This window comes from Haliaeetus albicilla, chromosome 10 (genome assembly GCF_947461875.1).
Source record: "Haliaeetus albicilla chromosome 10, bHalAlb1.1, whole genome shotgun sequence".
In the NCBI taxonomy this organism is placed as follows: domain Eukaryota; kingdom Metazoa; phylum Chordata; class Aves; order Accipitriformes; family Accipitridae; genus Haliaeetus; species Haliaeetus albicilla.
In genome coordinates, this window is record NC_091492.1 from 5,418,487 (window position 1) to 5,440,046 (window position 21,560).

Here is a 21,560-nt window from a genome sequence, read left to right on the forward strand (position 1 = left end):
GGAAACATTAACATGCGAGTAGGAGCTGGACAACACTAAGCAGCTCTCAGAGCCTCTAATTTAATACAATGAACAGAAAGATTTCGATTAATTTAGTGCATTTTCTACACACCAGTTTAAGACTTGTAGCATCTGGGAAGAATTGACTGGCATCAATAACACTATCAGACTCCTGAACGCATTAGAGAACACTGACACAGAAGTTTGATCCACTTTTGAGTGCAGGACAAAAATACCATGTTCTACTAGAGATTGTGTCTCCTTTAAAATCTGCCCAGACTTTGGGTCATCTGCCAACATCTTTAAAACCAGGATTTTCTGTTTTCCTTTAGTATGCAATAGTTGTGTTCTGTTACTGAGCTATGTTAGAAAAAGGGTCAAAGACATTCTTGGTGCTATGATAACAACCACACATGAACTTTCTGATCTGCACATTTAGCCTTCTGTGCAAAAACTGAGGTATTACAGTGCTTATTAAATAACTGCTGTTACACTTTTATCAATATTAGAAGTGATTTTTTTCCCCAAAAAAGTAAGTACTGTGTAAGAGTTAGGTGAACAATGAAATGTCCTCTGCTGAAGGTATTGTTAAGAATTCTTATTTGCTAGACTTTCAATAATTAAAATCTGCCTAAATAAATTACTCCCTGCTGCCCTAAGTTAATTATGTATAAAAGATATCATTGTTGGTGACTCTCTTGTTTTGATGATGATATTGAGTCAGACACCTAAAAGAACAATTAAATTCAATGCTAAGCAACTTATTTATGTTTGGCTTACCACTGTTATTAAAAAGAACATTATTTTAGTGACTGCCTGCTGAGAGCTCAGCTCCTGGACAGCAGTTGTTTTATAATTAATGTTTTCTTCCTACTGGCATGTTTCTTCAACTCTCTTTCTTCATATTCTCAGTTTTTCAAAGTATAGTAATAGTATTTAGTGCATCAGAAAGCCTTTGTTCAAGAATAGTTTGAGCATGCAAGAAATGAGCATCACAACAGCATTATTTTGCATTTTTTGTTAATAACTATTAGCCTTTCTACAATGCTTTTCCATCACGGGTTTCAGAGTTTAAAAAACAATATTCAAAACCTTACCTATATTTTATGGATAAGGAAACTGAGGCACAAAAATAAGCAACCTATCTAAAACCTCCTAGTAAGCCAGTGGCAGAATCAGGAGCAGAATTAATTTCTGCATTAATGCTTTGAGGTCAGGAAACAATCAAGGGATGAACAGGAATGGAAGGAAACCCAAATCAGTAGAGCTACAATATATACCAGCCATGGCTCTGCCTTAGAAAACGTCCTATATTCTCATAGGTTGTGATTTCTCAAGCAGGGTGTGGACTCTGGCAGAACAGTCTGAGGAGAGTTGCACCAATTTTGTAATATTGCTGGTCCTTTACTATACACATACTATGGGTTTCACCCTTCAGAATTACCATTGTACAAGCTGAAAAAGGGCACAAAGCTGTCCCACACCTGTGCGATAACAATAACAGATTTTCATTTTCACTGCTGCTATTGAAGAGCTTGATGACCTAGCATATCAAATGTTTAAAATTTGGAAAGACTGTGAGGAATAACATGCCCATTTGTGAATTTGTTTGTAAGCGTGTGTCAGCTGCATGATGAAACCAAAACCGCCAATGCTTAGTGAGTCAGCATCCAAGCCAGCATCAGGACTGAGAGAGTTCATAGTGTTTAGGGAAAACATCTAGAGTCCAGGGGATGGCAATAAATACACAATGTGTTTAATGTAGCACCTGGGTGCGTAAGGACTTAGAAGCCACCAGATGAAGCAAAGTCAGATGCTGTGCTTTTTTAATGCATACATTTTTAAAGGCAGAATAGGCTAGGCCAGGGGGGGAAAATAAAAATAAAATCAGCCTTCAGCAACTTCCTGCTCAAGAATCTATCGGGAACGGTATCTTGGATTCACCTGTCCTGCCTCCAGTTCTGAGCGTGTGCTTATGTATGTATTTGCAAGCCAGCTCTGCAGTGAGTGAAAGAATTATGCTGAAAATTAGTACTATGTATTTTGGAAAAAAAAAAAAAGAAAATGTGGGACAAAACTTTCACAAAATCCTCAATCATGGTAGTTGGACTTCATTGAATTCCTCAAGAGCGTACATCCAGATTTGCTTTTGACTTCAGTGTAGCCACATGCTCACGGTTTACAGCGGAGTCCAAATTTCACCCAGTGTCTTGTATTCTAAAAACTCAACTATTACTTCATTAAACCTTATGTTGTTTAAAAATAATTAATGTAGAAATATAACCATTTGCCCAAAGACATACTGCAACTCAGTAGCAGAGCTGGCTGTCAAAGTCAACAAAGTTGTTTTGGGTTGTTTTACTGCACTTCTACTACAAGCTTCCATTCTGCAGCCCACCTTTTGTGTTACTCCTTTTCATTTATTTATCCAGGAGAAAAACAAGCTTTTCCTGAAGAACTTTTTATTTTATATTCCTCTTGAAGCTCTTCAGAGGATTTGCCTCCCAGGAAACTACAGAGCCATCATTTTGTAAAGGCTACCTGAGCATTTGTTCACGAATACCAGTCTGCTGTACCAAAGCAACTGATCGACAAATAGGGGCTCCACTCTAATACAAGTAAACCTGAACAAGTCATAAAACTTCTTCAAACTTGTGAAGGGAGAATGCCTAAGTGAAAGACATTGACCTCATCCAGCTCCTGCTGAAGCCAGGGGAGCAGTGCTGCCTATCAGTGCACAGGCACTGAGCCTAGCACAGACCTCTCTTTTTGTCTGCTTCAGGCAATCCCAAGAGCATTAGAGGAGACAAATGGATTTATTTTTTTTGGTGGGCAAGAACAAAACAGAAACCACTGGCAGCAACATCCCGTCTTCTGTAATATGCCTGAGGCTCACTGTACAAGTAAGCTTTCCGTTTTCATCTTCCTAATGCTATTTTTAGAACGTATTGGCAGTGCCAGATGTCTCTTTCAAAGGCTGGACTCTCTAGAACTGAAGTTAGATTTATAACCATGTGCAGATGTTGAAGATGACAGGCCTGTGGAAAAGCCCCCCATTGTTAAGATGACATTGTTCAAAAAGCCTGTTTAAAATAGTTACTCACAGCATCTTGAGTATTTCAACATAACAGCCAAGGATCCTGTCTGCCTGGGCACTCAGCTCAATGCTCATGGTGCTGCAGGTAGGACTGACCATCAAGCAATCAATCAGGTTGGGCTCACTGTCATTGCCAACATTGGCTGTCATCTTCTGATTAGCTGTGTTGTTGCGCTCCACTTCCACATGGATCTCATTTGAAGTGACAATAACTGGTTTGAGACGGGATTCAGTCAAGGTGGCCTCTTGAGAGACCAGGTCAGGACTTGTGTGAAGAAGGCGGAGGGGGAGATTAGGCTTTCGGTCACACTGCTGCTGGCAGCCGTTCCGAATTTCCTTCAGGCTTGGAGAATTGTCTCGACTGAATTTTAAAAATAAACAAACAATTTCAATAGACAGACATAACAGCAGAAAGCAAGAGAGAGAGCGCAACACTGAGAAGCCAAGATCTTTTGCAATTTCCCACTGCATTTCACCCCGGCCGACCGGATTGCTTTCTTCTGTGTAATCAGATTACTGAAATCAATTAAAAATATTAAAAGTCTCCAATAGGGCTGTTCTGCAGCCCCTATTCTACAAAGATTCAAGCTTTTCATTACTCTAATTGACATGACAGTTTAGTATAAAGGTGAACTTTCCCATCCAAGTTGTGCAAAGCTGTAACAGAATCCATGCCCAAGTATGTATCTGGCTACAGTACATGCCCAGACATTTGTCTGCAGCCCTCGCGTCTGGAATTTTTGTTGGACACTAAGCAGCCCCTGTCCGTGCTCTACCATGAGGAAAGTCAGATAGGCATAAACAAACAGGAAACATAGCAGAGGGGAACCCTCAGTGTCTACTGGAAACTGGCTCGTGTGTCAAGAACTGCGGCATCTATTTTGCAGTAAGTGAGGAATCAAATTTTCCACAATAATGGAGACAGCATTGTGAAACCAGCTCAGGTTCAAAGCTGTAGATACACAGGGATTTACACACAACCCTTTCTTCGAGATCTCACCCGTCCCTTTGCTTTAGGTGTCACACACAATTCATGTGCCAGACAGGCAGCGAAACGGACACTGCTCCGGGTAGTGCTTAATTCCCAGAGACTCTTGTGGAGCACTCTCGTCTTCTGCTGGCCTAAAAAGGCAGGTTACAGCTGCAGTCTGCCTTAGAGGAGTATCTCAACAGCAGCCAAGATCAGCATGCAGCTGGCTGTTGAGCTTCATCCTGGAAATTACTGCAGCTTGCAGTACTTCTGTACTGGGAACTGCTGAGCTCCTTACATCACCAGCACTGCCCCCATTTTCAAGCATGGGAGCCAAACATGTGCCATAACAGATTGCCACACTCGCTGCATCAAAACATGCCACAGTGAGTACAAGTGAATGAAGGTTCAGCATCTTTCAGGTTTTCAAGTACATAGAGTGTAACAAATATAATCACATATGCACAAAAACATGCATGTGATTGACCAGAACTCCCACATGTAACGCTAGCAATGAGCAGAGTGAGAATGAAGACACGCTCTCACATACCTACACCCATTCTCGCACCAATCTTGTTTACAGATACCATGGATTTGGAAGTGAGTAACGTGCCGTCAGCTGGGAATTCATACTGACCTGTTGATAAATTCCTCATAACACGAATAAATGGCTGCTAAGCAGACAGCTACAAGATTCGGCAGGACCCTGGGATGGGGGCATTGTCCAGTTGGACCATGCATGCTGAAAAACAAAAACCAAGATGACATCATTGTGAGAAAGATTTCTGTGGGCAAAAACAGTCAGACAGAACGAGGTGCCAGAACTGGATAGACAGCCTTGGGGAATCCTCAGATGGGCCATAACAGAGTTATTTTAACCCTGTAAATCCCTACCCAATGGCCCTATTTATGAACAAGGCTAAGCTGCATCCTCAGTTTATTTGACGTGGTATCTCTACAGTCCCCCCCAAATCCCACACATGACTGAGCATTATGTGGTCTAAAGCTAATGGGAATCTCTCTGTAGAGGCTCCGAGTCTAAATGTATGAAAAGAATGTACACACAGCAAAGTCCATTTGCTTCCAGTGTGTAACTATGCAGAAAACCCCAGCCATACCTAAGAATTAGGTATGTTGTTTTTAAAAAAAAAAAAAGAAGAAGAAGAGAGAGAGAGAGAGAGACTTTAGCAACATTGCCTCATGGACTCTTCTAATCTACTTACTGTTTGCCCGTACTAAAAAACACCAGCTACTCTTAACAGCTAGTTAAGACATGAGCAGGGCTGGGAGAAGTAACACAGCGAAGCACGTACACAAGACTTGAAATACACCATAAATTAAATGTAACTTACCTCTGAATAAACTTCTTCACCACCTCCATTCCAGCATTCAGCTCATTCAAAGCCAGAATATACTCCTGAGTAAACAGCCGCAATCGAGGACACTTCCCAAAATCCTGTCCAAAAAGGAGAGACTCAGTGAAGTTGGTGAAACATGCCTGCAATGTACATCAAAACTGTGGGTTTTCAAAAGAAATCAACTCAAACACAACCAAATTCACTTTGTTATTATGCTGAGAACTTCAAGAGCACAGTATCACTGCATGCTGAAGTAACGTTCTTCCCACTAATAATGACATGCTTTCCAATTCTCCTCTTTCCCCCATGAAAGACCCACCTTGAAACAAAAGACGTGCTTAATGAAAGAAAAAAAAAACCCTACCTGCACTTACATTTCTTTTGTACACTTCACTTTATACGTTTATTTTGAAATGCATTTTTTGTTGTTTTGCATTTTTGCTTCCACTCATAATGGCAGTTTTTAGAAATGCAACTCAAAAATAGTTTTTTACTTCCATGTTTGACATCATATCTATTCTGCTTTTAGAGAAAATCTTTTTGACAAGCGATCAATAAGTGATCAACTATAAAACCACAGATCAGTTCTTTCTCCAGGGATTTTACTCCAGCTACATTGTGAATTTGACAGGTAAGCTCAACAGTCACTTACTTCAAATCCTGCAGTTGGAACGGCACCTGCTAACTGAAATCTTGCATCTCCTCACATCACCTGCTATTTTTAGATGTGAAAGGAGTAAAATCTGCTGTCTGGTGCATGTTATTCCACAGCACATTTCTTCACATTTACACAGGTGTAACCTTATTACACAGGTGTTACAGAACTACAAAGCTAAATTTCCAAGCAGTGAACAAGGCCCACTGAGGACAAATAAGCCATCCCAGTTATCCCTCAAGCAGCTGGCTGTGGAAGAAGAGTCATCCTGAAAAAATAAATGGCAATTGAAATTTTAAAGAAATGCCACAAGTGGTAACGAACTGGTGGTCTATAAAAGGGAAGATACACTTCCAAAGCACTGAAACCTTCTGTTACTTATTTTGGTTTCAGGCACTTCTATAGCACAACCTATATTAACATCTCATAGGTGTTACAGCTAGAGAAAATTACCAAAAATGTGAATACAAGCCTAGGCAGAACAATGTCTCCTTCAAGTGTAAGTGTCACTCTTTGCTAGTACTGAATGGCTACCTGGTAACTTCACCCAGCAAAGGGACTGCGGGTGATTCCACAGTTGGTATTACAATTAAAATCATTAAACTTCTAACAACTCCTCCTGGCAGGTGCAAATACACTTGGTTCAAGGGCATGAGACCATGTGTGCTTCATATATCTTTTGGTGCCATTTAATTTCATGAACACTCCTTGCGAGATAGCTTTTGCAGTTGAAATTTATTAAATTTTTCAACGCATGTAGGTGCCATAACTGAAGTTAGAACGAAAGTCCAAGAGATCATAAAGAGGATGTAATTGCTGACTGCTCTAAAATAAAATATCTCTCTAAATATCATATGATGCCCTGTCACCATACCAGGTACAGAACAACACACGCTATCAATATTGTTTGCTCCAAAAAAAACCCCCAAAGCCCCAATAGTGCTTATATTCAAACATTTGGGCTGAGCCTACAAACAGCTGAAACTCAAAGGTACTGACAGGTTGCTGAGCGCTCCCCAAGCAACTCAGCATACAATAGTCTCCAGTCCTGCCCGTAACCAGTAGTATCAGCAAGACAAAAAGCCATCCTTGTTCTTTTGAGATTTCAAAATGATAGATAAATGAAGCACTCTTTCCCCATTTTATAGGTGGGGAAACTGGAACAAAACTTGCCGTGAACTAATCAAAGACCACAGAGCAAATTAGCAGCAAAGGTGGGAACAGACAGCTAGGTCTCCTGCTCTAAGTACACTGAGTTGCATGTGGCCTCCTAAGGTTATGAAATTTACTGCCAACAACACTGTCCCCCCAAAGGATAACTTTATTTACATGCGCATGCACAGACATTCTCTAAAAGACTATTCAGTACAGAAGTCCCTGGAGAGCTGTAAAGTGCCCAAATCCACTCCAATTAATATATGACACCGTAAATTCTCTGACTACACGCTGCGGTACAGACATGTTGATTTTCAATCTGCAAATGTTAAGTATGGTAAATATACCCAATTCTCTGAAGCTAACCAAATACAAGCATTACACTATGCATTTAGATTTTATTTGAGACCCCTCAAGAGCTCTGGATGCTTTAAAAAAATCAGTCTGGAATCCAAGAATAACATTTACAGAATGTTTCATTGAACACTACAGAATATTCAAAAATGTTTACATGTCTGCAGAGTGCAGGCACTGAGCCAGGAACACGACCTTTTTGCCATCTTGGGCTTTCCACCTAGTTCTGTAAACTCAAGGAGTTAAATAATAATACTGTTGTAAAAATAAGAAATATGAACTGGTTTATACTGGGTTGATGCTATACACAGCACAACAGTGGATAGTCTCTAAAATTATATCAGTTAGTGAAAAGAAGTTGACTGTGTAGTTATAGAGGTATGAGACCCATCCTTGAGATCACAGCCAAGTCAACTGCCTTAAATATGTTATTTTATTGATTTGTTACTCTTTGCCCCAGCATTGTGAAGTAAAATTTCCATGGCAGGAAACTTAATATGCCACAAAGGATGGAGGGCTGGTAAACACCCAGACCTCTCTTAGGAAAGGAGTACGGATCATGTAAGAATATCTTCAGAGTTGGGGGGGGGGAGTAGGGGGGGAAATCTGGTATACAGGGTGGAGAGAGCAAATCTGGCAGGGCAGCCTGCTAGCATTTATTTCAATCACTAGCAAGGAATTCATCGGCAATGAAAAGAGAGAGAGCCTGGGAGAGAACAACCATAAAATGACAGAGTACTTGATTCCTGGAACAAGAAGGAAGAAGAATAGCAGAAAAGCGTCAGGAAATTCAGGAAACCTAGGTAAGAACTCATTGAACGTGAGTCTAAAGCAAAATGGAAATCCAGAGAGCTGGGGCTGTCTTAAAGAAAAAATGTTGAGGGCCTCAGCTCAAAATCAACAAAGTCCCTATTCTGACTTTGTTATTTAACTGATTCTAAACCATTATAACTACAAGGATGGCATGCAGGGAGTAAATAAGGAGCCAAGAGCCAGGTGGGAGAGAGCTGGAGCTCCATATGCTGGCACTGCTACCAAAAGAAGTGTTCCTCAAATCATGGCTTTGCTTAGATGCTTTTGGAAGTCCCACTGAATGCTTATTAATTCTGCATTTATAAAGCAACACACAGTTACATGCAGCATTCACAGTTTGGGAGGTTAGATTTAGGTATCACAGAGCTTTGTTCATTACAGGCAACAGAGCAGCTGCAAATTATGAAAGGTATCCAGTAAGGTTCTCCAAACTGACCAAGTTCCCGGTAACACATGCACTCACCATGTTGTGTTTGAGAATCCTCTGTACCACTGGTGTGAACACTTCTATCACAACCATGGACCGCGGGCGCTCTCGGCAGTGCTGTAATGAGCAACAAGTCATTTTGTGCGCTGCAGAAATTATGATGATGGGTATCCTCTGGCTTCACACCCCATGCATGGATTACCCCAAGATTAACAAAATCCAAAGAGCTAAATTAATCTTTCCTGGGATTAGCGTACTCGTAACACTGCTCTATCCTATGGATTTGCTGGCATCTAATAGAATATTACCATGGGAGCTCATGAACTACATGAGTTCCTTTCCCTACTGCCTATTCTTCACAAAACTCCCTGGAATGTAGTATTTTGGGGACTTCTACCCCTTTTGTCAAATTTCGTTGAAACTTGCCAGCAGTTTCAAAAGTAAAGGGACTGGGGACAAAAAGATACATAGACACAGGCAGTGTAATGGCATAAACCTCCCTTCCTTGGGATCCAGGCTAAAAACCTGTGGCGGATCTTGGAGGGTACCAACAAGCCACTCTCCCATCACAGGCTAAAACATGCAATCATCATGTATCAGTCAGAGTAATTTAGGTTGGGAAGGCCCTTTGGAGGTCATCTGGTCCAACCCCCTGCTCAAGGCAGGGTCAATTTTGAAGATACAGTAGACTTCTCATTAGCCTTGTCCATTTCACTTCTGAAGAGGAAAAGTCCATAACCTGTTTCCCTTCCTGCAACTATACACAGCCCATCCCATCCATGTAAAGATGATTAGGTACCCACCTCTGATGGAAACCAAAGGCAAAAAAACCAGCAATAAAAGTGCCTTGAGTCCAAGGCTAGATATGGCCCTAAGACTGGCTTATAAAAATGCAAGTCAGAGGTGTTTTTGAAACTCGACTTAATTTCTGTAGGAAGAAGCTGCTGCTGAATACCTCTGGATGGGAATTATAAGCAGCATCCAGATTGTTTGACAAATGTGTACCCAGTCATCAGTAAGCAAATTTAAGCAGACTTGAAACTGAAACACAAACAGGCCTAGAGGAAAAGTAGTCTTCAAATCCAGAAGCTCTGCAATCCAAAGTACTCAGAAGTTTATGGAAAGGATGCCAAATGCAGCACAAGCATGGATTTACCAGAAGAGAGGATGGGTCCTTATGATCTTCCCATTGCCACTACCCAATGGCATAATACCATTAGGGCTGAGTTGTGCATCACATTACCAACTCATCTGAACACAGTGACTCCAGTGATTTTTGCATTAGCTAAATAGAACATGCAGTAGGACATTTCTTGTACCCAGACTGAGGTGTGGGAGTCTGAAGATTTTAACTCTCACAGAGTACCAGGACTGTGAGGTCTGATGTATTAAGGATATGGATCTATTTATCATAACGGTGCTGTTAACTATTCCAATATCATTGGCTGTTGACCAAAAGCTGAAATCAGTTTGGGCATGAGGTAAGGAGTTAAAGAAAAGAACAACCACCCCCCTCAAAGAATTACACTTATATACAACTACGAGATTTCAGAAAGCAAAGCTGTTCTGATACCTTGCAGAAGAATTCACAGAGGTCAGGAGGAGGATGGTTGTTTTCCAGCAAAGGTGCAATTGCCTTTAAAAAGAAAGAGAGAGAAAAATTTAATTAGAGGACTGCAAGTGGAGTAAGCATTTTGCGGGGAAATATTTTTTCTTGAAAAAAAAAGCTTACTTTTAAAAAAGAAGGACAAAAGCATCAATAGAGAAATTAGAAGTGGACTGTGTGTTTATTTTACACTGAAGTGTAAGCTCAAGGTCACCTCTGCTATGAATCCTCTGGAAAATTTTCCTTTTAACTACATGAGTGTAAATACATAAAACACAGCAAAGGAATACAATTTTTATAATGGTTTAAATGAAAACAGGAGCAAACCAATTGTTTGAGGATGTACTACAGCACGGATGAATCTGGCTTACTGTTTCAATTATAACATCTCCCTAAAAGAAAATACTGAAAAACACCACACGCACGCACACCCTTTATGAAAGGGTTTGAGCTCTTTTTTTGAGAAATAACTCACTAAAAGTAGCATAGCACTGTTCTTACCTTGGAGGACCCTATTCATCAAAATCAAGCATCCAACTTTGTGAAAGTTGAGATCAACAATTCCTTCTTTGCTGCTACGCAAACCAATGTGCTTATGCTCGGTAAATACATTAGATGTCATACCTGCCACTGAGGGTGTAATGAACTTATGTTGTTTTTACTTCCTTTGCAAATTAGAAAATGGTACTAGAATAATGTATTCTCTCTATGTGATGGTGCCCCCGGGCTTCTCCTGTCTTGAGCTAAAGGGATTCCCAGTACCCATTTAAAAGTAAGATTCAAAACACAGCAGCTAGGACATTTTGTATTAAGCAACTGAACACCAGATATTTTATCTGGATGGCATCTGGAGTTTTACTAAGGCAGCCTGCTTTGGTTTTTGCTCTCCCTCTTGTCTCCTCAAGGATTTCAGCCCCGCCAAGTCTGCTTGCTATGACTGTGTTTCACAATAGCCGCTTTCACACACAAACAGGTCAAGATTAATGTGAATTTTAACAATGAAACCCAAGCACATCTGCAAAGATCTGGTTTTGTTACTCGTAACATTTGTGAAGTTTCTGTTTATTATCGTGTGCCATCCTTCTGCAACTATTCACTCTTCCTCTGGTGGTGGTCCAGCAACAGTGGACTAATGGAGAATGCGACACTACTCAGTGAGACTAGAATATCCTTGCTACCCATCCAACACCTGAGCTAAAGATCTTCCTTGAACCCATCTTTTGGAGTGTTTGCTATAAGACCTGCCAAACCACAGGAGCCATGTATTGCAAAATCACCAAGTGTTTACACCTGACCGGTAACTGTCAGTGGATCACTGCATCAGAGATGTAACTGATTGGTTTTCAGCTTAAGAAAAATGAGCTTTATTGTTTCAGCCCAGTCCTTACTGAATGTAGGGAATAACCACAACAGATACTGTCAAGCCAGTCATGGCTCCACCTGTACAGTCAGTGTGGAAGAGCGACAGCATGAAAGCACCCTGTATTTTCCTTATGTGCGCTGTGGTTAAAAGCAGAAACTTGCCGTCTCGCGTTGCCGGCAAGGCATCAGTTGTAATATTGATCTGTTCCAGGACCATCTAGAGAAGGAAAGCTGGTTCCATCTGCACGGCAAATCACCGTGTACTGTTAAGATACTACATGAACACACAGTGTTAGCAATACTTCCTAAGAATAGCACAGGTTAGCTGTGTAAATGCAGTGAGCAATCAATGCCCAGAAACTGCCATCTCCTTAATGGTTCATGCACAACCTACAGAGGGACAGGACTTGAACTGAAGAAGCCATCACCCAGAATTGATGAATAATGTAGGCTGAAAAGACCTTTGGAGGCCACCTGGTCCAACTTTCCTGCTCACAGCAGGGCCACCTTACATCTTTTATTAAAAAAATCCTTCCTCCAAAACAACCAGTTGTAACTGGGGGCCTCAATTACCCTTGGCACTAGAGTAAAACGAAAGCTATAGCAGATTTCAAAGAAAAGTAAATGCCACTTCAGAAACTTATCTCGGTGACTGATTCCAGCTAAAACGGTATCTGAAGCAGCAGTTAAACACAATTCACACCTACCGGCAGCTACATGCCACCTTGTCATTTTGCAGAAAGTCACAGAGATGTGATACGATCAGGTTGTGTTGAGGTTCTAGATTAGATCACTGATTGGGAAAATCTCCTGGAAATTGCCAGTGACTGAAATTAAATTACACTGATGGGGAACCAAGTTCCACCTCTCTGATAAATTGTTAAGATTTTATAATCTTGTTGCACAAGGAAGAGAGCTGCCATTTGATTCACTTATTTCTATGTCTAAATAAACGCAACCTACAGAAAAGTAAAAAGTTAAGAGGGTATTTTTATAAATCAAGTAAAAAGGGGGTTAAACTGCAGCGATACATACACATATCCATGCTTACAAAAACAATCACTTGCTCACATACCATCAGCAATGGAGACATTCTGTGCACGGTAGCATTAGCCCCTCAGGAAACTACTAAGCCTAAGGGTTTTATAGGGCACATCTGGAAATGATGGTTTTTTGGCTATTTAAAGTGCATATATAGATATGAACATTGCACTGTGTAGCCTAGTAAGGAGGCCATTTTGGGAGACGATTAACCCTCGACATGCTGTGCTCTTTCATGTAAGTTGACAAACAATACAGAATTGTCCTGAGATTTTGACAGAAAGATACTCACCACAATAATGCTCTCATGGTCTTGAGTGGTTAAGTTGTTGTTCTGAAAGAGTCGAATAGAAGAAATGAATGAGCAAAGAGTACTCCGAGTTGGCACATCAGCATACACAATCTTCTTAGCTACCACCGGATGCAAGCAGAAAGGCTCAAGACTGCAATTGCTTATTTTCAGAATAAAATTCATCAAATTGAAATCATTCTCTTAAAGAAGGTGGTATACTATCTGCTACAAGGGGTTGTGCATGCTTCCATTTCTCCCTCAGCACATTCAGATTCAAGCCACCCCAGCCATGAAAGCTGAGCTTACAAACACCAGGATGCCAGAGTAGGTCTCAATTAAAGCCAGCGATACATTTCTTAAAAATGTTTTCTTAAGACAGGCTGTATGTTTCTAAGAAAATTAATAAAAGTACTGTTGTGGTGTTGTATACCATTTGTTGGTAGTAAACTAACTCCTTCAGTTTTCCTGAAATTCCTTCTTCAGACATGGAACCAGTAAAAGCCAATAAATTTACTGGAAGTCACCTATGCTACTACCTATGCCAAAGTTTGCTTTTGGCTTTCTCAGCAGCACAATCCATTCAGAGGTGACAAAGTTGTGAGTTGCTAAGATCTTTGCCTACTGCAAGAAAAATAGCTAGCAACTTTTTTGCTTATCATAAATCTTTGCACATCAGAACCAAGACATGAAAAACCTGCTTGGCATTACATTTCCTGTCCATGAAAAGTTAACTATTTGAAATAAATGCTATAAAAGGAGGATGGATACCTCTGAAGAAGGAAAATATTTTTCTTTGACAGAACTGGTAATAATAAAATAGCTGCACAATGAATTTATTGGTATATACATATTGCTACAAGAATTATTGGTCATGGAAACAAAGCCAATGGAATAGAAGTCAAGGGGAGTTTTCCCACTGACTTGAAATAAGACATGAATCAGACCCATAATAAAATTACCATAAATAATCAACGACAACAGCAACAAAGCCTCAAGATAAATGTGTTTTGTTTTGTTTCTAGAAAGCTACCTAACATGGGTCAAATTCTCCTTCTCCACAGCAAGTACAAATTCCACGCAAGTCAGCAGAAGTCACGAGCAGACTCAAAGGCAGAATTTTGACAGCCCAAGTTAAACTAAAACCCACCCACAAACTTTTAACTGTTTGTCTCTCATCTAAATGTGACAGTGTCTTGCAGGACACTGCTGAGATCATACCTCTGAGAGCAGCTTTGAGACAATCTCCAGTGGTGCTTGGTGAATAGAGTCATCCTGAAGCGGAGACGTCAGTGCCATGTCCACCAGCGTCCTGATCTCCTTCAACACCACCTCCCAGCGGCTGGGGTTACTGAGCACCTTCTTGTACTTGTAAATCTTTTTCTGCAAGAAAAATGAAAGGGTCACACTGATACCACCATAAACCCCTTGAAAAAATTGACTGGGTATGTGCTTCCTACAAGCAACTGCCAAGCGGGCTACTTTGTATTTTGAACTTTGCCTTTTCTGTTTGCTGAAAAGCTGTACTTAAAACATTTAAATGGAAAATCTCATATGTCTAAACCAATTTCTTCTGTGGAAGCAATGAAAAACTGTGACTCCCTTTTTTTATTTTAAAATAAGTTTTCAAACTCCAGAGCATCTTTCTTTCCATCATCTCCTCTTGCAGACACCTTATTCCTCAGGCTATTAACAGATCCCTGCTACTGCACTGCTTCCAAAGCCGAAGGTCCTTTTAAAGGGAGTTAGTCATTAAGAAAGGGGGGGAGAGAAAGGCCAGCAAAACATCATTCTTCAGATACTTTATTCTACGTTGCTAATCGGTGAATTCACATTCAGAATGAATCAAAATCAATTTCATCAAAGTGAAAAATTCCAGTAGACCCACAGGCTTTTCTTCTGTCTTGAAGGATCCTGAAAAGTCATGCTGTCACCCTCCAGTTGTAACAGAAACGAACTTGTGAGGTCTCCAGGTCTTCCACACAACAGCCTTTCCACTCTCAAGAGAAGCATTCCTGACTGCCTAATCCCATCTGCCCCAGTCCTCTGCATGCCCCTGCATTACTTCTGCCTGTGCCCAAGCTATTTCACCAATTGCCCTGTCCACAGACCAGCTGGAGAAGCAAAAGACAATTCTTACCTCCTCGGCAGTCATGTTGCCACAAATGACTGGAACAGAGGCTGCTTTGTATTATAAATAGTATTCTTTAGAGAAAACCCACCCTCCCAAATTCCCAGGGGTGGCTTGATGAAACTCTACAAGTTCAAGGAAACGATGATGAGCATTAAAACTCCACTCCCAAAAACAACACAAAGCGTGCACTAGAACCAGGAGAGGCTTGCCAAAGCGGCCAGCACTGGCGGCAGCGCACGGCCACGGAGCTGGCAGGGAAGGAGCTCTGCTGGCTGACGGAGAGCGACTGCCAGGACCACAGCATTTTGTTTAGTTCACATGCCCTTCCACTCCTCTCTCTGTGTGAAACTGGTCCTCTGGTCAAAGGGATGTCAAGAAGTCTGGATACATCCTCAGGTTTATTAAACAACACAGGCTGGGCGCTTTTCTGTTTACATGAAAACATCAGTGTTTTGCACTAAAAATGGATCTTGCGTTCCTCACCGGCATTTCCAGGGAAATCGTAAAAACTGCCCATGTTGTGCAACTTGCAGATTCAGCTGCACATTTTGGGCTATTCATCGTCAGTGTAATAAAGGCAGAGGACTTTGCAAAGGGTTGGTCTGCTTTGTTTTGTTTTGTTTTGGAGCTTTGCTGCTACACAGCATTTCCCCCTCCACTCGTGCAGGGCAGCCCCTGCGGGAACCATCTGAACAGGCTGGCTCTGCTTATCAGCCGCTTCCTTCCCACCGTGGCAGCAGATCTAATGCTCAACAGAAAACACAGTCACCTCTGTACCCTATCCGAAACACGACAGAAGAGACAATACAGAAAAATACAGATTTCAGATGGCTTGGGTTTGTCAACGTTGTTAGAAGGGGGAGAAGAGGGTGGCACTGGGCTGACATGTAAAGGCTGATAAAGCAATCCAATTATCTTTTTAATTAAATTCATGCAAGTACAAAAGCACGCTTGACAGTAGTTCGCACTTTCAGTGCATTTTAAGCCACTGAAAAGCTAAAGGAACATAAAAACACACGCTGCAGACGTTATCAAATGTGTTTAGGATTTCAGAACTGAGCAGAAATTTTTATACTTCTGAGCTTGTTAGGGCAGAGGGGGTCCATCCGTGTTTCTAAGCTACCAGCACTACTTCTACCATCATCACAGATTTCTTGGACTCTTTAGGAAACTTGAATCATAGCGCTTAATTTCTCTTATTCATGTAGTGCCTTTTTTTAGGGTCTTTTTGTTAGACCCACTCCAGCACTAAATAAAATCTAAACTTCAAAGCCAACCAGCCAGCTTTGTAACTTGAAGCAACTCCTTTCTGACTACTTGAGGACACCAAACAAAGCTAGCTCAGCTGAAATTTATTCCTTGGTCCTGTACTATCAAGAAACCAAATTCAAAGCAGAATTCAAAGCTGGATAAAAAGAGGGGGTGGGGGCAGTGCAAGAGCTAGACCACTGGGTTATTGCATCCCTGCCTGCTCTGGGCTGCCCCTTCCTTGGGCGAGTTACAGCGTGATTTCAGAGAGCAGCTCCTTCAGCCCGAGGGACAGCTCTGAAGGAAACCCTCTTGCCCAAGAGGACGCTGCTCAGACAACCCTACCACAAACATCTTTCTTCCGCTGTCAAATCCACTCTTGCTTGGGGGAAGGGAGGAGCAAGGGAGGTTTCCTTTCCCTTTTAGAGATGTCCAATAAAAATTAAAATTCTGATGATGCTGACGTACATAAGAGAAAAGACAGCAGGAGCTGTACTCCCTGCTGTGCAAGGGAGACCTACAAAAGCTGCTGCTCAGACCAGGCAGACAGTGTCTCAAAGCGAGCATCAGGGAACAGCTACCTTTGCAGACACGCTGAGCCTGCCACAAGCAGAAAATCCAAACTTATCAGTCTCTGCTTCACGTTTTCAGCACAAAGGATTGCACTGCACTGATATATTGAGCTGTAATCTGCAAGCGACATTACAGAAGTCTTGAATGATGGTGGGAAAGCAGCAGAAAATAAATAAATAACTAGAGGAGCCATCCCCAAGAGGGTTGAACTCTGCTATCCTGAACCTTTGCCCATGGTTACGCTGCTGTTTTTCTCAGCAGAATGCTTTTCACTGTTGAGCGCCTTGCTGAAAGCCTCAATTAAAGCTTGAAACCTATCAGTCAGTTACAGGAGCAATTTGCTGTGTATCAGCAAGCACTTAGCCAACACCGAGCCATCTGCTCTATTCTACCTGCGCCGACTCCAGAGCACGGAGAAACAATCACTCATGAGCTTAAAAGCAAAGCTGCCTGGTAAAGACCCGTATCAGAGAACAGTCATGTCAACACTTGTGAGGAGTTCATTCCCCCTGGATGTAGGTGTAAAAGATGCCTTCAGTTGCTGAAAATACTCACACAACATTTATCATTAGTAGCATGTGCAAGAAAAATACTGGGGTGGGAATCCAGTTTCACTGGGATTTCGGTAAAAGCAGCAGCTCCTGCGACAATTTATGTGAGTGAAAATAACACATGCCAACTTGGAATTTGACCCTCCTAGTTACTGACCAGCCAGAACCACACGGCTAGTGTCATTCCAAAACCTTGCTATGCTGACTTTAAAAGCAAAACCACTGAATTTAATAAGTACGAGAAGAAGCAGCATGGGGAATAAGTGACTCTGACAGGGCATCCTTCATTCTCAAATCACTCTAATTAATTAAAGTTTTGCAGAAACCCAAAGACCTAAGTCTCAATCCTCTTTTAGAGGAGGAGGAATTGAAGTCCACATGTGAAAAACTACTGTTCCAGTGTTATTAAGCAAGCAAATGTGACAAAAATCTGTAAGCAGCGGTTTTTGCCATCAGTGCTCAAAAGCTCCTGAACGCTGCTGTGAATGGAAAGTTCAGGAGAGCCTAGGACACTTTTGAGCTTTTTTAAGTAACATCTTCATAGGTTTTTCTATCCCATAATGGCCTCATCCTGCAGCCCTTGCTCATACAGCACTTCCTTGGACAAGAATGATAATACTGATGTAGTTGACATCTAAGAAAAACGGACTCTAATGCACAAAATCAGACAGCATGGAACATCTGCCTTTTTCGGCCCTAGCAAGACCTTTCATGTTAGGAACATCTTAAAGCAGCCGGTGCACCTGATCCAAAAAGGGCAAGATGAAGTTAGCCTTCTTGATGACCAAATTTTGTCCCTGCTTTGCTACTGGTGGCCAGGAAACGTTCTGTACTCTTGGGAACCTGTCTTCTCATCAGCAAATACTATCTTCATTACATTAAAAAAAAATTAATTACCAACCCTAATCCAGAATAGCCTGTTAAATTCTAGCTCTCTGCTCTTCAGTCCTTTACCACGCAACAGCACGCAACTAATCACTTCTTTATTGGAGAAGCTAGAGCTACTGCAGGAACATATACTGACTTCGAGGGTTGCATGTGCCAGCAACTGTTTACTTCTTGAGCAACGAGGGCAGTTCCAGCAAAAGGGAAAAGGTCAACCTCCCGCACAGAGGTCCTCTCCAGCTCATTGCAGGGACGGCTGAGCCAAGCTAGCGTTACAGCTTAACGTTGATGGCGCTTATGTAAAATGGAGGTGCCTCTTGCTAGATGCAAATGTACAGAGGAAAAAAACCACAGAGGGCAGACACCGGAACAGTTTTCTCTACCGCAGCAGAACATTTTGTTAAAACACTGCGTAACAAGAAACAGGAAGAGTTGCTTGCTATGTTCAACACACGTGTTTGGCTTGTCCTACAAAGCCCAGCAGCTGTACCATGTATTCTTGAGCACCACCTGCTGGCATTTTGTCTATTAACTCATTACCTTCATGAAAACAAAGACAGCATGGTATCCCCAGAACTCAGCTAGATCCATATTCTGCTTTTAACACTAGCAGGCATTGCTTACTTCACGGTATTCTCTAAAATATGTAAGAACAACTTGTTGCTAATGGATGTTTTCCTGACAGCCACAGACAAGCCTAAATTACCAGGTGGATCCACTGAAAGCCTTCTGAACTAAGTTCCTACCTGCAACATTCACCAATATGAAGAAAAAAAGCAACTTCCCCGAAAAGACTAAGTCTATAAAAAGTCTCATTCCAGGCAAAGGGCTGGGGCCAGCACAAGATTAAAACTTTTTCAAATCGGGGACTTCAGACTGCTCGTGCTGCAGTAATCAAACTCTTCATGACCTTCTGAAGGTCACGCACAGAAAGACTGATGTGCTGCTCTCTAAAATAGCTGAAAAACAGCAGCAGCAAACTTTTGCACTCTACCATGTTTTCAGGTGAAAGGCATTTTCTGCATTTTTCATTTTACCCAGTGCTAAATGCTGAAGGGCATCAACTTCACTGCTTCAGTTGCTTCTCTGAATATAGCCACCTTGGTCGAGGCTCACTTGCCCATGAGCTCCTTGCCACAGGCCAGAGAACTGGAAGGAAACGTTATAAGCTAGACACTTTCTGATTCTCACTCAGTTAAGGTCAAAATAACACTTCACTTTTTGCCAATTCATATAAAAAAGATCCTGATGAAATCACCATTATTCATTGCACTGAGACTGGCACCCATGAATCTATGCCCTGAATAAATATATCAAGTGACAGTCTCTGCCCTGAGCAGTTCACGGTCTTGATGATTAAAGGCAAGAAGGAGAAACAGAGCAAGAAAACCGAGGTGGTTTCCTTGAGGTTCTATGGCAAGTCAGGACCAGAGCAGAACTGAGGTCTTCTGATTCTCAGGCCTCCATGCTAACTGCTAGATCATGGCACCCCTAAGTAAAAGCAACACCAACATGCACTGGGGCTGTGGCAAGAAAGTTGAACGGTGATACCCTGTTGCTGTGCTTCCCCATCACATCATCTTCCCCCACCCCTCTTTTCAGCCTACATTCCTTCACCTATTTTTTTCCCACCAGCATCTACCACCTTGCTCCACATCTCAGCTAATCCAAGCAAGAACCCGCTAACACTCAGACCAGCACTGTTTCAAAGCCAACAGAGTTCAACGGGTTCAGCAAGTGGTGGCATGGGTTCAGCTGTTACTAATGCACAAGCTGGAACAACCACACAGATACTTCCCACAGGCGCAGAGTTTGTCCTTTGCTCAGATACCACTGGGACAGTACCACTGCAAAGTCAAAGAATGCTGAAACAAGCAAAATTTTAAAAGGACGGAACATGGACACAACACATTTCTGCTTGGACGAAGAGAAGCGTAAAGTGGAAGTGGGACCAGGGGGCTCACAGGACAGCCTCCTCATCCACCTCCCAGCATGACACAGGGCAGCTGTGACATTAATGCACTGAAGAACTTGCTCCTGAAGCGTATTATATATCTATATATATATATATCTCCACCTCCTTTGCACACAGCTGTCACCTGACTGACCATCCTTCTGGGCTTCTGCTCTGCGATGTGCTCAAGACTACTGCACAGATATCCTTCAGCAACAAGGGGGGATGAGAGGGTGGGAAGGGAAGGATATTCTATCCAAGGGAAAAAAGAAAACTAAATACACTGGGCAAGTAGGTCTTAAATTTATGGGCTCCACTGAAGACAAACCTGTATGCAAATACAGTGTGTGCACCTCCAAAAACTGAAAGCACCTCAAAAATTGTGGCTTCCTTCTAGCCCCCTAAGCTGGAAGGGAAGAGGTTGTCTTCGGTAGACCTTCCCACTACCAAGCAGAGAAATTGGGCTTTGTTTTTGCTGGTGTCTTGTCCTTCTCTCAAATCCCTGCATACAGCCCTTTGGTCACTAAGATGCAGAAACACAGCGGGCTGATCCAAACCCAGCTCTACCTTAGCCGTGCATTTGAGATGCCGTTTCCCCAGCTAGAAAATGCAAAAGGCCAACTGTGGCTGCAGCTGCACTTTGCATGGGCTAATGTGGTTACTATTGTAATCAGACCTGTCCACAGGGGAGACATTTTTTGGCACAGCCGACACTGATGCATTCCCCGAAACCCTCCATCCCTGCTTCCATTTCCTTTTGGCAAACTCTCCCATTCTTCAGGCCCCAGTTCCAGCACCAGCTTTACACTTCAGGTTGGCAAAACATCAGCTTTCATCCTGCACACAGCAACTGCTGTTCCATATTTTTCGTATCGGAGCCAAGCTGGGGTTTGTTTTTAATGTTGCTTTGGCTATGTGGAATTTCACTATGACTGCAGATACGTTTCTAGCAGAAGCACAAGCCACTCCCTACTTGCAAAAAGCGTTGGTAGAGACACAGTTGCAATCTTGAGTTGCAAATCCCATCTAACATCTCCCCAAGAGAAGAAATATTTTAAAATATGTTGTCCATGGGCGTTTGGGTATTT

At 42.0% G+C, this 21,560-nt stretch overlaps 1 protein-coding gene across 1 annotated transcript in view; it reads right to left on the reverse strand.

Moving 5' to 3' along the window:
* The window catches only part of CMIP (c-Maf inducing protein), a 138,137-nt gene that overhangs the window by 22,351 nt on the left and 94,226 nt on the right, over positions 1 to 21,560 (reverse strand). The window contains exons 4-10 of the mRNA XM_069793377.1: positions 14,349 to 14,510; positions 13,131 to 13,172; positions 10,403 to 10,465; positions 8,866 to 8,946; positions 5,420 to 5,523; positions 4,705 to 4,809; positions 3,105 to 3,458 (exon numbers count right to left, since the gene is read on the reverse strand). Of these exons, the coding sequence (XP_069649478.1) occupies positions 3,105 to 3,458; positions 4,705 to 4,809; positions 5,420 to 5,523; positions 8,866 to 8,946; positions 10,403 to 10,465; positions 13,131 to 13,172; positions 14,349 to 14,510 (911 nt within the window). The remainder of the gene's footprint in view (positions 1 to 3,104; positions 3,459 to 4,704; positions 4,810 to 5,419; positions 5,524 to 8,865; positions 8,947 to 10,402; positions 10,466 to 13,130; positions 13,173 to 14,348; positions 14,511 to 21,560) is intronic.